This window comes from Plectropomus leopardus, chromosome 21 (genome assembly GCF_008729295.1).
Source record: "Plectropomus leopardus isolate mb chromosome 21, YSFRI_Pleo_2.0, whole genome shotgun sequence".
In the NCBI taxonomy this organism is placed as follows: Eukaryota; Metazoa; Chordata; class Actinopteri; order Perciformes; family Serranidae; genus Plectropomus; species Plectropomus leopardus.
In genome coordinates, this window is record NC_056483.1 from 16,658,148 (window position 1) to 16,676,326 (window position 18,179).

The following is an 18,179-nucleotide window of genomic DNA, read 5'->3' on the forward strand; positions in this document are numbered from 1 at the left end:
ATGCAGTCCATTATACCAAAAATGAATTCTCTTGCTAACATCTGTATTCATTCATGTTTTAAAATTGTAATTACTGTGCTATTCATGTAAATGTCATGCAACATACCACATGTAAGTACACCATTGTTTTGTTTTTATCTTTTATGAAGGATGCAGTTGCATTTTGTGTAAAAAGAGCTGATGTGGCCTGTCAGTGTAACTGTATGCACGTTGTGCATGAAGCTGGCCTCCAGTGTCGTCTCCCTGTGACCAATACCAGGACTATTGGGACCCAGCTGTCACAAGGCAGACTGATATGCAGGAGGAGCCTGGGTGTGTGTCTCTCAAATGACTGATGATTGCTCTCTGTGTGAAAATGCCTACCCATGTGTCAAATTACTCTACATTGTATACAATCTGTTAATGTGTGTGTGCATCACAGGTGTCCAGACAAAGCTGCCCACAACAGGTGCTGGTGCAGTTGAGACGAGATCAGCAGTGTAGTCTATCAGAGGGCTAATTTTAAGCTCTCAGAAATCTCCTCCATCACTTCCGACTGATTGGTCACAGCCTGAAATTGAAGATGATGATCAATGCGTGACAGTGGTAACCTGTCTTTTGTTGTTAGTCTGTCTCTCATGGAGGAATCAAGTGATGTTCCGCAGAAATGGATGTGTGAGGATTTGAATACTGACCAAGTCCTCTTTTCGTAGATGAAAACACAGCAGTAGACTAAATCCTGCAGTGTCTGCATACTAATTACAATTTAATCTATCTTGCTTAACGAGAGCATGCTGCAAAAATGAAATCAGTTCATTTAGTGCTTTTGCTCATCTACTTCTGCATACTAGTGGCAACATTGCTTTTAGCTCATTATAATGAGAAAACATCTGTTGTTATTGTTTTACAAAGTTAGTTAATGTAATCAGATTATTTTCTCATTTTAACCAGATGCTTTGTTGTGATAACAGGATACATCACTTGTACGAGCATGCCACAACCATAATCATGCAGACTGTCGAAGTCAACTGAATGGTTTCATTATTACACATCCTACATACAAAATATCCATGACCACATTCTTTAGTCAAACATTTTGATTAACTACAATAATGATATAGTGCCATCAAAATAAGGTGACACTTTAGTTACTGCCAATGCAAAAGTTACTTAATTTTATTATTGCAAGACATTTTATTGAAGTGAAAGATTGCGTTATTTTGAACGTCTACATTTTAGCATTCAACACCTTACTGACCTTTATGCCATTACAGATCTGACTTAAATTCTAATTTGCTGAGTTCATTTATGATTTTATAAAGCAAAGCTGACATATAAGCCAATTTATACCACTTTACAGCATAGGGTAATATAGATTTAAGACTTTTAAAGGTTTTTTTAGTGACACATGGAAGGAAATTTAAGACCAATTTTACAATAATTGAAACGTTCATCATAAATGGTGAATTGACAGTAATTCAAGAGCCTTACACTATTTTCAGATCCAGGAAATGTGCTGAGTGATTCAGGTCTTACAGTGAGTGACTACAGTAAGTCTTTTATTAATTTATTTATTATTTAAATTTAAAGAAAATTAAGATTCCTTATAAATAATACCTTAGTTTCACCATGGATGGATTACTGAACAGGCCTACTGGGCACAGCAGGGGCCCAAAGTGTCAGGGGTCCCCCTGGCCTACACCTGCAAAATGTCATGCAGATTACCACTGACCATAAAGAGACTCAAAATGATGACAAAAAGACCACAAAGAGTTTCCAAAAAAAAAACCCAAAAACAAACACAAAATAACTACAAAACCAGGCAAAGCACAAAGAGACCCAAAACAATCACAAGAAGACACAAAATTACCACAAACACAAAACAAAACAACCACAAGGAGAGGAAAAAAAACAACCTAAAAAAGACGCAAAACAACCACAAAGAGATGCAGTACAAACATAAAGTCTGTGTGTCTTGCTCCTGTCGGGGAGGTGTTGGGGCCCTCTCCATATCTGTGCCCAGGGACCCACTGACTCATAATCCACCCATGAGTTTCCCTTATACGACTATATGTACATTTTAAAAACAATTTAACTGTAACTGTTAGAGATCATGTATCGTATGTTTTATAAAATATGTTCACTCAGTAGTTTTGCATAGTGCTCTGGGTGATGTCTTTTAAGGTAAACATCCATTTTTCCCTCAATCCGCTGATCTCCCATCAGACCTGGGGAAAAGAAGAAAAACATAATATTTTAACAAAAGCAGGTCACAGAAGGTTGCAGTGATATCGACACTGATGAGTGTAACTAATGATGCTGAATGTGGTGTATTTACATAAAGGGTTGGGCAGTTTGACAGCTTTGAGCTCACCCAGCTTTGCAGCCATTCTTTCGATCTTCCCAAAGGCTGACTGCACATCTCCTCCCTCTGGAACTAGGACCTCGATCTCTCCCACATGGTAGCCAAAGTCAGCTTGGTCGAGATCTATCTGCACCCCCTCCTCCTCTAAAGTGAATGACCGCCGTTCTGTTGTGAACTCTGCAAAGCACACCAGATTCATTTTGCTCAGCCAAGACTCATCCTCCTGTGAGGGGACCGTCTCTGTCTCACAAATGTCTTTTATGACCTCTTTCACCCTGAGTTGAATCTCTGGCATATTTGTTATCTCCTTGTAGCGGGAACACAACGCAGCCGCTTTAGATAGTTCTCCAGATGTCTCTTCTGTCCTGCTGACTCCTGTGGGGCACTTCAGCTCCCAGCATCCTTTACGTTTACGCAGCCACATGTCCCTCAACGTCAGGTCAAACTTTGGGGTGTCATAGTATTGGTCACAAAACTGGCGCTGACCAACACACACTGCTGAATAATAGAAGTGGGAGGAAGAGAGATAAATTGATAAATAATCATAAAAATACTAACGAGGCTGATACAGAAAATTAAACTTCATTATTAACAAGAGACAGATGGCCAGTGTCACTACAGTTACAGTGCAAATCACAGCAATTAGTGCCATCAAATGAAGTCCTTCAGTCACCATTTAGAAGTTGACTTGGATCACAGCATCAGTTAAATGCCTCAGTTTTAAAGTTACCCATGCGTAAATGTGTGGTAGACAAATTAAACACATACCGCCTATCTCCTCCAGTGTTTTCACAGTGTCAGCATTGCACACAAATTTTCTTTCCACTTCCACACTCATCTGAAATGACAAAGTAAGATCAACACCAACAATACTGAATGAAATCCAGCTAAAGACAACAAGTTTAAAGACTGTTATTAATCTTTTTAGCAAGCAACCTAATATGTAAATATAGTATTATACAAGGATGTGTAGGTTTTTTTTCATTAAAAGAACAGTGTGCAAGATTTAGGGGGGTTAAGTGGTATCTGTTGGTGAGGATTGCAGATTGCAACCAGCTGAAACTTCTTTTGTCATCTAAGCACATTTACTTAACTAGTGCAGGAGGTACTGTATAGTATATTATAGACTACATCTCAAATGGAAATATTTTACTTTATAGTATACTGGATTTAGTTACTGAACACTTTTAGCTACTAGTTTATCTGCAGATTAGGATATTACATACAAAATTAAAAAAACAAAACATTTACAATATTATGCATTAGTGTCGACTAAAATACCAAAACTTATAGAAATGTAAAAATACCTTCACTTCAACCAGCTACATTAAAGTAGGGGTCAACAGATTATTGGGGCAGATCATTGGGGCTGATATTTGGCATTTTGCAGATTATCTGTATATAATTTTATTGACCACCAATAAAATTAATTAATTAAAAAGTGCAAAGCATGGGAGGAACTTGTACTTTGTATAACCAGGGAGCTACAATTATTCATTTTTTAATTTAAATTCTCACTTGACTTTATAATAAAAAAAAAAGTTGCTGGGAACTTGCTGTATATGATGTTGAATGTTCCAATTTTGATGAAACATTTGCTCAAGGTGTTTAAACAAAGCTTTGTGTTGCAGTTTGTTATATTCCAATTTCTAATTATATACAGAAATATTTTCTTTTTTCATCAATGCATATTGGTCCCAAATATCGGTTATCAATCTTCTTGACTGCTAATGGTTGGTATTGTCCCTGAAAAATCAGTCGACCCTTAATTAAAATCCATCTTTACACTATCATGCACCAGTAATACATAATGCATTTATATTAAAATAATAATATAAATTCTGTGGTTCTGTATTATACAATATTTTAAACACATACCTTTTACGAGTAACAAAGTATTCTTACATTGTGGTAGATCTACTAACTTCTGCCACCACTAAATGCAACCATTATTTTCACGGGTTCTCAAGTTTTGGGTGTCATTGCACTTTGTAAATGTCACATTATGTCTAGTATGACATTTATTTTCAATATCGCAGTAATATAGCAGTACAGTCGTAGCTCCTGCAGCCGCACCGGTGTCATAATAACCAGGCTCAATTTATTCAACTCGAGCTGCTGCTGCTGCTGCAGACTCACACACGAACTCCAACACAAAATCACCAAATTGAACAACAGAGTTATAAAAATCACAATCAACGTAGCAAACTGCACTACCACGCACCTTCGCAAGTCAAATCCTTTTGTCAAAACAATTCGGCATTGAAAAGTGGGCGATACATCAATCCGAGCTGCCCCAACACGTCAGCGAAGTTTATTTTGCACAGGCGCAATTAGAGACACCTATCAGGGTATTCAGGAACATCACTTCCTGTCCCAGTAACGCAGGGGCATACAGATGGTGCAGTTTTAATCCCCTCTGCTTCATAAATATTTATTCCACATACTCGACTGTTGATGTGCGCCACACCTATCATTTGATTGAAAACATGTCATAATTCGCGCGGGCGGAGCCCTCGCGCTCATATCTGTATTATTCAGCCTTAATTAACTCGTCACACTCTTTGTGGCAATGCAAGTTGGCAGAATGGGGACTCATTTTTTATTCACCTTTAATGTGAAAACGAGTAAAGGGGATTCCGTGTAATCCATGCATCGACTTTTCTTTTTTTTAAATGATCCATCATGCATTTTTTTTAATTGTCTTATCTTTATAGCTCAATTCCAACATTAATAATCTCTAATATCTGCGGGGTTACATAAGGGATTTGATAGCCGTGTCTGTCCCTTCTGAATGTCAGCAATCAGCCTTGGGGGGAGCTGTGGTCTGTTTACTAGAGGGAAGAGGGGAAGGAGAGAGGGATAGGGCGAATGAAGGGAGGGGGAGAACAGGAGAGAGAGAGAGAGAGAAGAGAGAGAGAGGGAGGGAGGGCATGCAAGAAAACTTTTCACTTCTGAGGAGCCACGGAGGAAGCGTGTGTGTGTGTGCGTGCTGGAGCGGCGACCATGCAGGTAAAAACGCATTAGCTAATTGCTCTGAACTTAATTAAACGTCATTCGCGATCGGTTAATTGTGCCGATTTGAGCGGCCTGCGACTGATACGGGATCGAGCAAACGACGGATTGTGCCCCATACTAATCCGATCCCTTATAGAAATCCAACATTAAATCCCAAACTTTTTCGTCTCTCTTTCGCCTGCTCTCCCTTACACCACCCCCATCGTCGAGGCGACCGCGGCGCACGTACTCCGCTCTTAAGTCGCTTTTTAGCGTTTAATTCTTACGCCAATTACGGCTGGAAGCTGTTAAAATGATAGTTTAAATGGCCATGTGTTGCACCGTGAGTGTTTAAGGTATGGATTTGAGCGCTAGGACGCGTCAAAAGAAGGTCTGCTGGGCGGCGAGGGAGGAGGGGGTGCGAGTGTTTTCTAACACATCTGTAAACGGAGCCCACGTTCATTAATTAAATGGCTTTAGTCCGGCTAGGCCTCAATTTGCGCTGTTGAGCAGCAGGCGGCGGGCGGTGCAACACTAGATGCCCGATTGGCAGCCCACAATCAGAGGGGTAAGGACACAACTCGAGGCCGAGGTTTTTGAGCTGAAACCTAACGAGAGTATTTTCTATCCTGGGTGAACTCGGTCGGTGTATTGAAGCTGCAGTTCCCACCTGGAGCAGGCAGAGTTTGTAGGGAGTGGAGACTAGCCAGTTGGAGACAGTTTGAGGAGCGGTTAATTATCTCTGCCTGCTAACAGGCTAGCTAGCAAAGTGACACGACTGTTATTAGCTCTACCCCTTTTTTGTTTATGGATTTAATGAACGTCCGGAGAGCCAGCAGCGAGATAATGCACACGCCTGCCCTGTGTTTTGCAGTTTCGGAGAAGTGTCTTGCTATCACTGCGGGGTTATTTTCAGTAAACTAACTAGCTAACCAGCATTTCCAGAAACACGACTGTAATGCGACGTTACAGGGGGGGCTTCTCAACCTAGCTTGCTAGCTAATTGATTCGTCTCTGGTCGGCATAGCTAATTAGACTGCTCATTAATTAGCCAACTCTGAGCGGAGAGACGTCAATCCGGTTATATCTTTGCTTTTAATTATGAAGCTCGTGTCGACGAGGTTTTAAACATGATATACTCTGCAGATATGGACTTGACGAAACATTATCTGGTCATATAACCCTGCTAGCTTGCTAATTGGCATGACGAGGAAGTGAGGATTGGAGCTGTGTTGGTATTTCTCCTCATGGCCATGGATTGCTGTCTTGGTTGCATTTTTGGATCATGAATCCTTGTAGAAAAATACATCAAAGCTGTGTGGTTGAAATTCAGACTTAGTGGTCTATTTCGACGTCCTTAAAACTGCGTGGGAGTAATAGTTATTTGATCATGCACGTCGAGCTCATGCAGTATGATTTCAGATCATGTTTAATATCTTGGCCACGTTCCTTGTGGTGGTCAAAACTGAGGGAAAATAAGTGGTTTGAGAGACTATATTGTAATTTTTTTATGCAGTGCATGTTATGATTTGGATTCAATTATTACTCCTCTATCAATACATGTGCCATATGCGCATGTGATGTCAAATCAGTTTGTTGAAAGTTGGATTGATTGCAAAGGGGTTCAAAACAATGGACCTTTTGTCTAGAGTAGGTTTTAAGGTATACTGTGATATGAAAGCTTATGTTGTCATACCATGTACATTTGCTTATCTATTATAATGGGGGGGAAATGCAACTGGGTGGAGAATCGCACCTTTATTTGAGTTATTTTAAAATGGGAGACTTTTTGCACATACTTCCATTAAGAAAATGGTTTCAAGTTTCTTATAGGAAAAAAATGTTTGTTCAACCAAAACTAACCCTAATGTTTTCATTTCTGTTAGGGTCATTCTGGCTAATAACAATAATATTATGTAATAACGTGAAACTGCAATATTTATTAGGTGGTTATCATACCATGAAAATCTCATACCGTTACAACCTTAATCTAGAGTTTGCAACAGTGTAATGTGTAACCTACTTAAAGCATTACATAGATACTCATTTAAAGGTGTAATTTGAATAATTGCATTATTGTATAACTTTTTAATCTTTGTTGACAAAATGTTGGGAGCTTACAAAACATGGTTAATGTTGAATGAAACTTCAAAGAGCTGTAGGATTAAGATACTGATATAATTAGTTTTACTGTTAAAAGGTGCCTGTTGAAAGGTATGGTAACTGGCCTCGGATAATGGCTTCAAATAGTTTAACATAGCAATGCATGATTAAGTGCCAATCACCAAGCTAAGGTGTGTAACCAACAGTATACTTTTATCTGGGTGGGTGCAACTCCCCTGTTGAGCTCAGTTAAATTACTTCATAAATTCCTTTTGTTCTCTTTTCTGTTCTGCATTTGTGATCAACAAAACAGCTCCAGAAAAAGTAGGATTCACTAAAATCTTATTTTATTTTTTTTTTAGGAGGAGTGTGGTGAGACAGTGAGCAGTGAAAGCAATGGGGTGCCAGAGTGGCTATGCCCCCTGTGCCAAAAAGGGCAACCTGACAGACCCCACTTGTCTCTACATCTCACTGAGCAACACAGCGTACTTCCATCTTGTGTCGACAAACTGCTGGACATTGTAAGTCCTGCTGGACACTATGTCCAGGGTATTATACTCCCTTAAGGGTAGAACTTGATTACTTTTGGGTAGTAGATCAGTTATGTGCATAATGTTTTATGAGACCACTTGTTGCTGTCTGGTATACAGGCTTTGGACACATTATTTGCAGTAAATGCAAATAATGTGTCATGGAAGGGAAAACTGCATAAGCAAAGTGATCACACCTTTCACCAAGATTTACACGAGCCGCACCAATTCAGGAATCACAACTGGGCTATTATAGTATACTTTGTTTCTATAATTTTGTCCCACCTCTGTCATATATATCAAACTGTTTGAGAAAACATCCCAATTGATGGATGACTTTATTAATTCCCTGGTTTGGTCATCCATGCACCTTAAAAAAAATAAACGTTCCCATGTGTAATTACTAGGTAGTACTACGTAAACATAGGAGTGCTCATAGAAATTCATATTGTAGTGTTTCTTTGAGCTTTCATTTTAATATACAATGATATCTATCTGAACATAAACGGTCTAATACACATCTTAACAAAATACTTAACATATTGATGTCCATTATGATGAGATTGTTTTCAAACAATCAGGGGAAAAAAATATACTCTTATTTCTGCATTATCTCTTACTAAATTAGTTATTAGTAGCTTGAAATGTGACTGTTGAGGGTTTTGTTTTCTGTTCATGACTTGTTTGTGCAGATTCACTTTTGGAATTTGGCAGTTTGTTAATTTGACAGATTGAATATTTTATTGTTTGGGTTAACCAGTTACCAAATATGTCAGTGTGGAAGTATTTGCTGAGTAGAAAAAAACTTATCACCTTCACAAATACACTGTAACGGGACTGTTACAATTTAGTGTGTTAAGTGTTTATTGACTTTATTGGTGGATGAACTGATCAAAGACAGCTTAATTTATGCCTTTAGGGTATTTTGTAAATTAAAGGCTAGCCAAGTTTGCTGTGTAATATAACCACACATCAATGAGACACGCCCAAATGTTGTGCTGCTCGAAAGTTATATGGCATTCAGCTCATCAGAAAGGAGTTGGTGCAGAGTTAAGTTTGCAGTGTGAATTTTGTTTACACTCTACTTTTATTTTCATTCAACAGGCTGTTTTAAAACAGAGTGCCAGGGGAAGAGAAGAGGACAAAAGTGCTCTAAAGTCTACAGGTGAGTGTGAAGGAAATCAAAATTGAGGGCTGTAAAAACACGCATGCAACCTCTTTTAAAGTTCTTATAATGATATTGATTAGCTGTGTAATTACTGACTTTTTTTTTAATCTAGCCAAATCTGATTTACTCTATTAATGAATTATTATACTGTGGATCTCTTTTTGGCACTAAAATGGTGTAAACATTCAGTTTGCAAATGTGCACCTCTGTTATCAGAGCTCAATTCACTCGAACATAAAAGTTAAAACCTGTGCTTCATTTTATCAGGTGCTGAATCTTCACAACTGGAGCACTCTGAAGACGTCAGTTCAGATCCCTGCCAATCTAGTGAGAGTTCAGACCCTACACAGACACTTGGAGACAAAGAGATGGAGGAAGAGAGAATAATGGAACAGGAGGGAGGTGAAGCTGAGCCCGAGCCAGATGAGGAGGGAAATCAACTCACAGGAGCCAAACAGCAAAATGCAACTGAAAACACAGAAATCCCAGACGCTAGTGAAAAGTCAGTTGGTAAAAACGGTGTGCCAGCTGAAAATAACACCCAGTCATTCAAATGCAATGCCTGCCTGGAAACTTTTCCCGGCAGAACTGCTTTGAAAGTTCATTACAACTCTGCCTCCCACATTCAGAGGATGACAACAGGCTCTGCAAAACAAGGTGGGGATGTTGACCCCCCATCTCCCTCAGTTCCTGTCCTGTCTCGGCCATATATATCAAACAAACCCTACCAGTGTGCTGTATGTCGAGTCTCTTACAATCATGCCATCACCCTTGAGAGCCATATGAAATCTGTCTTGCACCAGACCCGCAGCAGAAATGCTGGAATTGTCGCGCATGCTGCAAACAGCGCAGTTGCCACCGCTAGTTTGGGAGGTACCACCACCAGTGCTCTAAACACTGTAGTGACCACATCTGGAAGTGGAACCAGTCAGCTGGTTACCACCACCAACAGTGCTGCTCCTGGGACCTTGATGGTGACTACGACAAAAGACGGAGAGCAGATTCAAACTTCACAAGTGGCTCCCTCCCTCCTCACCTCCCCTGTGGCCTCAGCTCAGGCGGTCTCAGCCTTCCTCACCCTCCTCACATCCAGTCCCAACACCCTCTCACACTCCCTCCTCCCCTCCCTGTTCACGGCTGGTGCTGCACCCGGTGCCACCGTGCCTCAGCTCGTGCCTCAGCCTCAAATGGTCATGCCCTTGATCTTGAATGGGCTCCAAGCCCAAACCCAGCAGCACCAAGAGAACCAGCAGGGCCAGCTTCTAACCCAGTGTGTGCCATTCGTAGGTCTCAGCACAGCCCAGCAAGCCCTCCTAACCCAAAGACTTAACAGCTTACAGAACCAGTGGCCCTCTGCAGGAGTTCCAGCAAACATACAGCCCTGCCTGGAAGAGCAAAAACAGACTATGACATGTGAGAAAGAACAAGAAAGGCAGGACAGTGAGGAGGCTGTTGAAGAAAGGGCAGATCGGAGCAAGGACAGGAATAAGTTGACTGCAGAGAACATAAAAACACAAAAACTTGAGGACAGTAAAGAATCTGCACAGTGTCCGAATATAGAAGGCAAAGTGAAGGTCGAGAATAATGAAGACAATGCGAAGGCACATAGAGATAGCACAACAGATGGAGACAGCTCGACTAATCAGTTGGACCTGGAAGGTGATAAAGCAGCTAGCCTCAATCTCTCCCCGGCGGGCACAGAGAAGAGCCTCCGCAATAAGAATCTCTCGCCTTCTGCATCTGTGCCCAGCAACTCAAGCCTCAGTCCTTTAAATTTAAACCTAACACTTAGCCCTGATTCTACTCCTCAAAAATCACAATCGGGCACTAGCCCTTGTGGCTCTCTTGGCACCCCGAAATCCAGCCCAAGTACAAATGCCTTAACTAACAACCAAACTCGACCCCATTGTAATTCAATGGGATCCATTCATCCAGACCTTCCAGTGCTGACGGAGTTCCAGTCAGAGGTTCTCTGGGCCTTCTTTGAGTCACGTAGTGAGGCTGACGCAGCAAGTCCTCCCCATGAGGACTGTGAGGCACTGGGCAGAGAGGTTGGGCTTTCTGAGGGAGAGGTACGTAGGTGGTTGACCCAAGCCCGACATGCAAAACAGAGGCAGAGGGCGACAGAGTTAGAAAACTTGCAGCGCTTGGCATTTACAAGGCACAGCCAAAATTCTGACATCGACTTTGATGACGAGGAAAGCTCACTGGTTATAGCAGAAGGTGAGGATGATGTTGAAGCGTCAGGTAGTCAAGCGATGGATTTGTCGAGTACAAGAGGGAAACGCAGACAGAGAGATTTTAGAAGGAAGGGCCAGGGAGATTCCTGTCTCACTTCAGACTCAGAAAATGAGGTATACACCTCTGTCATTGTGTCTGACGAGGAAAGTCAGAACGGGTCTTTGAGGGAAGGTCCTGAGAGCCCTGCTAAAGATGAAGCACAGTGGGAAGTCCATGGTGATAAAGGGCCAGTTGGAGGAAAGGTCTTGCGCTCTACAACTGTGTTTCTCTCAGATGCAGAAGATGAGTATGAAGATGAGGAGGGCGGAGGAGGTCAGAGAGCGAAGAGGAAAAAACGAAAGGGGGAGTTTGAGCGCGATGAGGTGGAGGTGAAGAGAGAGAGACAGGACCCAGATGTGGATCTAGAGTTGGAGGCCCAAGGGGATCCTCCTGGCTCACAGTCCCATATTGAGATTCCAACTAGCGCTCTCCACTCACTTCCCCTGTCCCTTACTCCTTTTTCTACTCAGTTCCTCAGCCCCTATGTCCTCTCTCTTACTCCTTCAGTGGTTGATGGGAGCAAAGTACCCATCTTTCCTAACCCACCAACAATCACTCGCTTCTCCGGCTCTCTTCTGTCACAGTCTCTCTCCTCCCACAGCCAAACTTCCCACTACCTGTCCAATGGTGGCGACTGTGAGTCTGCTCTGGATCTCAGCATGGGGAAAAACAACTCAAAATCTGCTTCTTCCTCATCATCTCTGGCTGATAAAATTGCAGCACAGAAGGGACAGTTGCTGGATGGACTTGGCTTGAGGCCCACATCCAAGGGTCTGGTGGTCGTCCAGGTGAAGCCTGAACCTGTTACTTCCATGCCCTCTTCCAACAGCAGTATGAATCTAGTGAACTGCAACAACATGACTAAGTCTAGTATTTACATGAGGGCAGCAGAGAAAATGAACGCCACACTATTGGAAAGGGAGCGAGAAAAGGAGAGAGAGAAGGTAAAAGAGAGGGAGAGGGAGCAGGAGCAGCAGCAGAGGAAGTCCAAAGGAAAAAGGTATCGGGATATGCGACGGTCAAGGACCATAATTCAAGCTGAACAACTTGACATTCTGTATGGCTGCTATTTCAAAGACCCAAATCCTGGGAAACACGAGTTTGAACAGATTTCAGAGTGGGTCCACCTTCCAAAGAAGGTTGTTCAGATTTGGTTCCAGAACATGAGGGCAAGGGAACGTAAGGGCGAGGTCCGATTCATCAGTGATGGGACCCTGGCAGCGGTTGGCAAACCTCTCATCAAATTTACCTGGCCTCTTTCCAAACCCATTTTCTCCAACAAGCCTGCTCCAAATAACACAGGCTGCATCACAACTACTCCAATTGTCCGCACCCTCATAAAGACAGAGAGAGAGCCTGTAAAGGAGCTGAGCAAACCTATCGTGGTGAAAAAAATAGCCCCAGTTCCTATCAAGCCCAAGGAGGTTGTTTCCACCACCACAGTCTGTCCTGTGAGCAGCAGTGCTTCTGCAGTGCCAAAGACCAAGCTCGAAACCACCAGCAACGTCACAATGGTCAAAGTTGCACCCAAAGTCAACACCCCTGTCCTTTTAATACCACCCAAGGATCCAATCCCCATTGCCCCGCGACCGGCCCAAAAACTAAAACTAGAAGAGGAGAGCGAGGAAGAAAAGACTGATGAGGAGAAAGACAATGAAAACGAGATGGGTCCTGGACCAGGGACCACAAACCGCATGGTGCCCAAGCTGCCCGCAACACCCATCAACAACAGGCCTCCTGTTACAACTGTGGTGCCACAAAAACAGAATGGGCTCAACTACTGGACCCCCAAGGTCCCCATTAAGATCAACACTCTATCAAGAGAACAACTGGCTCTTCCAACACACACGTCTCCTCGTACCATCCCACCTCCTCCCACTCCCAGCATTGCACCAGTTAGCCCCAATACCCCCAATACCCCCAGCTCTGCCAAAGTGGCCAGCCCCTCCACTCCGGTTGTAGCTAAATCAAGCCCAACAGAAAGCAGCTTTCTGCCCCATTCATCTAGCCGGAGACCACGCACGCATTTGTCCTGCCTACAGCTGTCCATTCTGCAGTCCTGTTACGAGACCTGCGCTCACCCTAATGCCATGGAGTGCGAGGCGATCGGCACCGAGCTCAGCCTGCCGCTCAAAGTGGTGCAGATCTGGTTCCAAAACACCAGAGCCAAGGAGAAGCGGTGGAGGCTGCAGCAAGAGAAAATGGTAAGCTGGCAGGTAGATGTGCTGTTAAGTATTTTTTTAAGTCTTTGGTACAAAATCACAGTCTTGTTTATACAGTAAGAGATCGGGGCTGCTCGATTTGTTGAATATTACTTGCACTCACGATTTTGGCTTCCCATAATAAAACAAACACCATCAACTGTGATACTGACATTTAAAATATGAGCTCTACAGCTGAGCTGCAATTCAGATCAGACACTCCCTAAACCAACAGCAGCCTCCACTTTTGAAGAGTTATCATGGCGCTACTCGTGCACTATGCAGCAGCAGCAGCCTATGAAAAACTTTCCTAAATGTTGTGACCACAGACCGGCAAAACTAAAATTACTCGTGATCAACAGTCCTCATCGGTTGTTTAAAAGTATTTTGGATCCAAGAGTGAACAAATCAAATGCAAAGAGTTCATGAAACTGGTGTCGGTGCTGCAAAGGAACACAACGTATTTGTTTAACCGCCTGAAAAAATTCCTTAATCTGCAGCAGGATGAATGCATGAGTCTCAGACATCCATAATGGCAAAGCTGTCAGCAAGTCATGGTACCATGACTGCTGTAAACAAACAAACAACAAATATATGTTGCAGATACCTATTCCTAGGAGGTGCAGTGAATTCAGGTGAATTATGTCTTGAGTGTAGCTCAATGTGAACATTAAAGTAGTGCTCTGTTGATTAAACTTTGGGTAAAACATTTTGGTGCAGTTTTATTTATATTTTGCTTCTAGCAGATGCACAGTAAATAAGGACCAGTTTTATTTTGATGCAAAGATTTGTACATGAAAAGCAGTGCTCTGTTTATTTAAATGTTAAAGTACAATAAAAATAATTTTGTCCCTGCAACAATAACAAATCCAGATCTCAATGATAATAATCAAAATAATCATTGTAATCATTTTGGCCATAATTGTGCACCTCTATGAAGAAATATTAAAACTCACAAAAAGGTAGGTCACAGAGGAGAGAAACATTTATTTTGTTGGCACAACATCGCTGCTTTACCCACTTTAATTCAAGTGCTGCGCTTTAATTTATCATCAGATTTTGACTTCAAATGGAATCAGATTGTGACGCGCTTATGGTTTTATAAAATTTTATAAAGTTAAATAATTTCAAGCGTAAAGTAATAAAAGTCATTTACTTTTTTGATTTATGCACTTGAGTTTTTCTGTAATACATACCAGTGAAACAAAATATATATTATATATATATATATATAATATAAATATGAGTCAGAACATTTTTTTTATTAATAGTGTGAACTTGATTTGAACTATATATATATATATATTGCTGAAAAAATACAGAATTGCTAAATTGGGTATATGTATAACAGATGGTTCAGTCAAACCTGTAACGAAATTTGAACTTTATATGACATTAAATTTCTTCTCTATCTGATCCTGTCTATCCCCTCTACTCTCCCATCCTCAGTCTCCTCTGTCAGGTGGGAAGGTGGACATGAGCTCAGGAAGCTACCTGCAGTACAACGCTCTCAAAGCCAATCGTCCCATCCTGCCCAAACCCGTTCAGCTGACCATTACCGAACCTTCGGCTACCCCCGTGGCTGGCCAGCCAGTGCCAAAGGAGACCCTGACAGGCCGCTGCGATGCCTGCAACGTCTCCTTTGAATCGCGGGCAGCAGCGAGGGCCCACGTCTTCTCCCCACGTCATCTGGCAACCCTGAGAACCACTAACTTTGGCCAGCCGACGACGCTCGTCAACAAGAACGGAACCGGCAGTGTCGGACCTGGTACCGTTGTGCCCGCCTCACAGGTCCCTCACTCCACCCCGGTAACCAGTTCAGTAGGGGAGATGGTTATCGAGTCGCCTCCTCTGACGGCCACCAGCAACAGTTAAAAGACTCAGATCAGGATTGGTCTGCACACTGACTATTCTCGGACCCATTTGGGCTCCTCAGATTTTAATAAACAAATTTGAGCACTAATCCTCAAAAGCTAATATTCTTTAGTTTTTGAAGTTGGCTCCCCTACACCCGCTGTCCCCTTGCTCAACCCTCACAGACTCAAAATCCGTTAATCTATAGAGTTCACCTGGAATCTCAGCAGACTATTCCCATGCTGCTTCACTCACTCAGTTGCTGTCTGATAAGTGATGAACACATCTCAAGTCTCCCTCAATCCTCACACACTTTATCCAAACTATTTTGGTCCTAAGCCTGTGGTTATATATTACTTCAATGACCTTCCTATAATTTGTAAAGGCACTCTACTTGCCATGCTTGAACTGTGCTATCCTAAAGACTGATGCAAAAGTGTTTCCTCTTTGGAAGTGGCCATTTGACAGTAGGCCTGGAAAAACTTTTTGGGATAATAACATGAAATACTCACATAAATAACTCCCAGTTTTCTCCTGTGGAATTTTTTCTCATGCCTACTTTCACTTTTAGGGCAAAGATTGCTTGGATATATTATGACTGGACTAAACCATTGGGAGAGGAAGAACTGATATTAACCGTCACCTTTTTTTATTTGCTACAGGAGTGTGATTCGAAGAGTGTTGTGTCCACTCATTTTGGGATTAAAAAAGAGGTACTTTAAGAGCGAATAGGGCTGTTGAATTGTCCCCATTTACATGTTCATATATTTCACGACAATCCAAATAGACAGGGCAAAAAGAGAGGCTGAGGGAGGTCGAATCTTGGCATACCGCACTTTGACACGTTTTACCTAGTTTGAAATGTTTTTAAGCATTCTAATGCAAGTGTCTTTTTATGGAGATAGAAAGATACAGTGATGCATGTTGGATGCCTTAATGTAAATCACGTGAAATAAATGGATTTTTGCTAGTACTGAAACCTGCTTTAGGTGTGAGCATAATGTGCAAGAAGAAGACCTGGGTATGTAAAGAAGAGCTTTGTTCCAAAGTACTTTAACATCCATCTATGGGGGAAATATATGAATGTCATATTCTTTATCTAAAACATAGAAAATCCTGCCTGTAAAGTTATCAGCATTCTCTTGGCCAAGGACTATATTAACATAATTACCAACTACATTGTTTTTATAACTAATTTCTTTGATCCTGTGGATTTCCGTTTCCTTCCAGATGGTGTATATCTTATTTTGAAATGCAGCTCTTCAAACCTGTTGGGGAAAATAAATGTTTTCACCTACTGTGGGTGTGTTAGATATGACAGCCTTAAGAAGAAACACCACCAGGTTTATAAATTGAAGCCCAGGTGATGTTCATATAATGTTAGTGAATTAATTTCATCCTCATCTGGCAACGAGGGTCAGACTGATTTTTTTTTTTCAAATGTATGGTTTTCTTTGCCATGAATACTGAGCATAAGACAGGAAGTACTCATTTAATTTACCTTAATATTTATATAAATGCCAATAGAAGCAATTAAAAACTGGTCTAAAAGATTTTTATTTAGGTCAAAAGCCAAGCCACTAGAAATATTAAGAGAACAGGGCTTGAAATGGGCTGTTTCCCATACTTCCCCCCTCGTTTTGTTTCGTTTTGATACAGAGTTACTAATTCTGGTAATGTACGTGCTGTGAAATGAGATCTGATATCTGGAAACCATGACAAGGGAGAAAGTTGGGTATTACTAGTATCCTTAAGGGACTAATGGATACTCAAATCTTGAAAGCAAATTGGGAAACATTAAACGTGTTGACTGAGAGCTAATAAGATGGTGCTGTGTTGAAGGACACATAACATACTAAAGATGTTTTCCTTCAATTTAAGTTGTATATTAATGTTACTATTGATAGTTTTAACAAAATGCAAAACTAAAAACATGAACTTTTGTAAAGAAATATATAAAAAAATAACTGATATTCCAAAGTAATCCTCCCTTTGCTTTCTGTCATTCAAAAACCAAAAAGCAATCTTGAGGTCGACAGAGAGCAGGAGAGGTAAATGCAAACTGTAAAGGACATCCCACGGCTTGACACTTGCACTAGTCCACAATTTTTGCACAAGCTACAGACATTTCAAATGAACACAGCCATTAACACAACATTAAGAGTCACTTGGTGTGGTTTTTGAAACAAGGAGGGTAACAATGTCCTTTCGTGAGTAATAACTTGTACTCCTGTTGGAAACTGTATCTTGTGTGTAAAGCAAGGACTGGAGTGCTTTAAACTTCAAGACTGGGATTACACACACGCACACACACAGACACGGTGTTGCACTGTCCAAACTAGATAGGTTTTTATGGAGATCTGCTTTTTATTCTCTTTTGTTTCATTGTCACTTTGATTATCACTATTGTTATAACTGTACTACTACTTATACGATTTATCATTACTACCCATCACTGTTTTTTGATTATTATTGATCCATAATGGTTTTAAATGCCACCTCTCTGCTCAAAAATAGTATGGTATTCCTATGAATATTGAACAATAATAATGGCAGTGTTGTTATGAATTGTTAGATTTTTGATTAAGCTTATTTTTCCTCCTCACTTGTATCTGCCTTTTTGTGTTTGGTCTCCATTATGCTTTCTTTGATATACAGAAAAAGAAATAAAATCAGTTGAACAACAAGGCTGTCTCAAGTGC

At 41.3% G+C, this 18,179-nt stretch overlaps 2 protein-coding genes across 4 annotated transcripts; one reads left to right on the forward strand and one right to left on the reverse strand.

Moving 5' to 3' along the window:
• Window positions 1-1,904: 1,904 nt before the first annotated feature.
• On the reverse strand, window positions 1,905-4,651 carry thtpa (thiamine triphosphatase). Of its 2 annotated transcripts, none has more exons than XM_042510057.1 (4): window positions 4,569-4,651; window positions 3,113-3,182; window positions 2,354-2,839; window positions 1,905-2,207 (listed from the first exon to the last, which is right to left on the reverse strand). In XM_042510057.1, the coding sequence occupies exons 2-4, from the start codon at window positions 3,180-3,182 to the stop codon at window positions 2,107-2,109; spliced, it is 657 nt and encodes a 218-aa protein (XP_042365991.1). In that variant the 5' UTR covers window positions 4,569-4,651; the 3' UTR covers window positions 1,905-2,106. The 2 variants fall into 2 exon arrangements, with proteins under 2 accessions (XP_042365991.1, XP_042365990.1); XM_042510056.1 differs by having other exon boundaries at window positions 1,907-2,207; window positions 2,354-2,842.
• A 613-nt stretch (window positions 4,652-5,264) lies between these two features.
• zfhx2 (zinc finger homeobox 2) lies at window positions 5,265-18,164 on the forward strand. Of its 2 annotated transcripts, none has more exons than XM_042510055.1 (5): window positions 5,265-5,356; window positions 7,807-7,965; window positions 9,079-9,139; window positions 9,410-13,626; window positions 15,073-18,164. In XM_042510055.1, exons 1-5 carry the CDS (start codon window positions 5,351-5,353, stop codon window positions 15,496-15,498), a joined length of 4,869 nt encoding a protein of 1,622 aa, XP_042365989.1. In that variant the 5' UTR covers window positions 5,265-5,350; the 3' UTR covers window positions 15,499-18,164. The 2 variants fall into 2 exon arrangements, with proteins under 2 accessions (XP_042365989.1, XP_042365988.1); XM_042510054.1 differs by lacking the exon at window positions 5,265-5,356 and adding an exon at window positions 5,799-5,909.
• Window positions 18,165-18,179: the final 15 nt, after the last annotated feature.

Coding starts and splice junctions, on each gene's coding strand:
- thtpa (XM_042510056.1), bottom strand. CDS start 3,182: ATGAGTGTGGAAGTGGAAAGAAAATTTGTGTGCAATGCTGACACTGTG. Junction 2,843..3,112: donor AACACTGGAGGAGATAGGCG/GTATGTGTTTAA, acceptor TCTATTATTCAG/CAGTGTGTGTTGGTCAGCGC. Junction 2,208..2,353: donor AAGAATGGCTGCAAAGCTGG/GTGAGCTCAAAG, acceptor TCTTTTCCCCAG/GTCTGATGGGAGATCAGCGG.
- zfhx2 (XM_042510054.1), top strand. CDS start 5,880: ATGCCCGATTGGCAGCCCACAATCAGAGGG. Junction 9,140..9,409: donor AAGTGCTCTAAAGTCTACAG/GTGAGTGTGAAG, acceptor TCATTTTATCAG/GTGCTGAATCTTCACAACTG. Junction 13,627..15,072: donor GGCTGCAGCAAGAGAAAATG/GTAAGCTGGCAG, acceptor TCCCATCCTCAG/TCTCCTCTGTCAGGTGGGAA.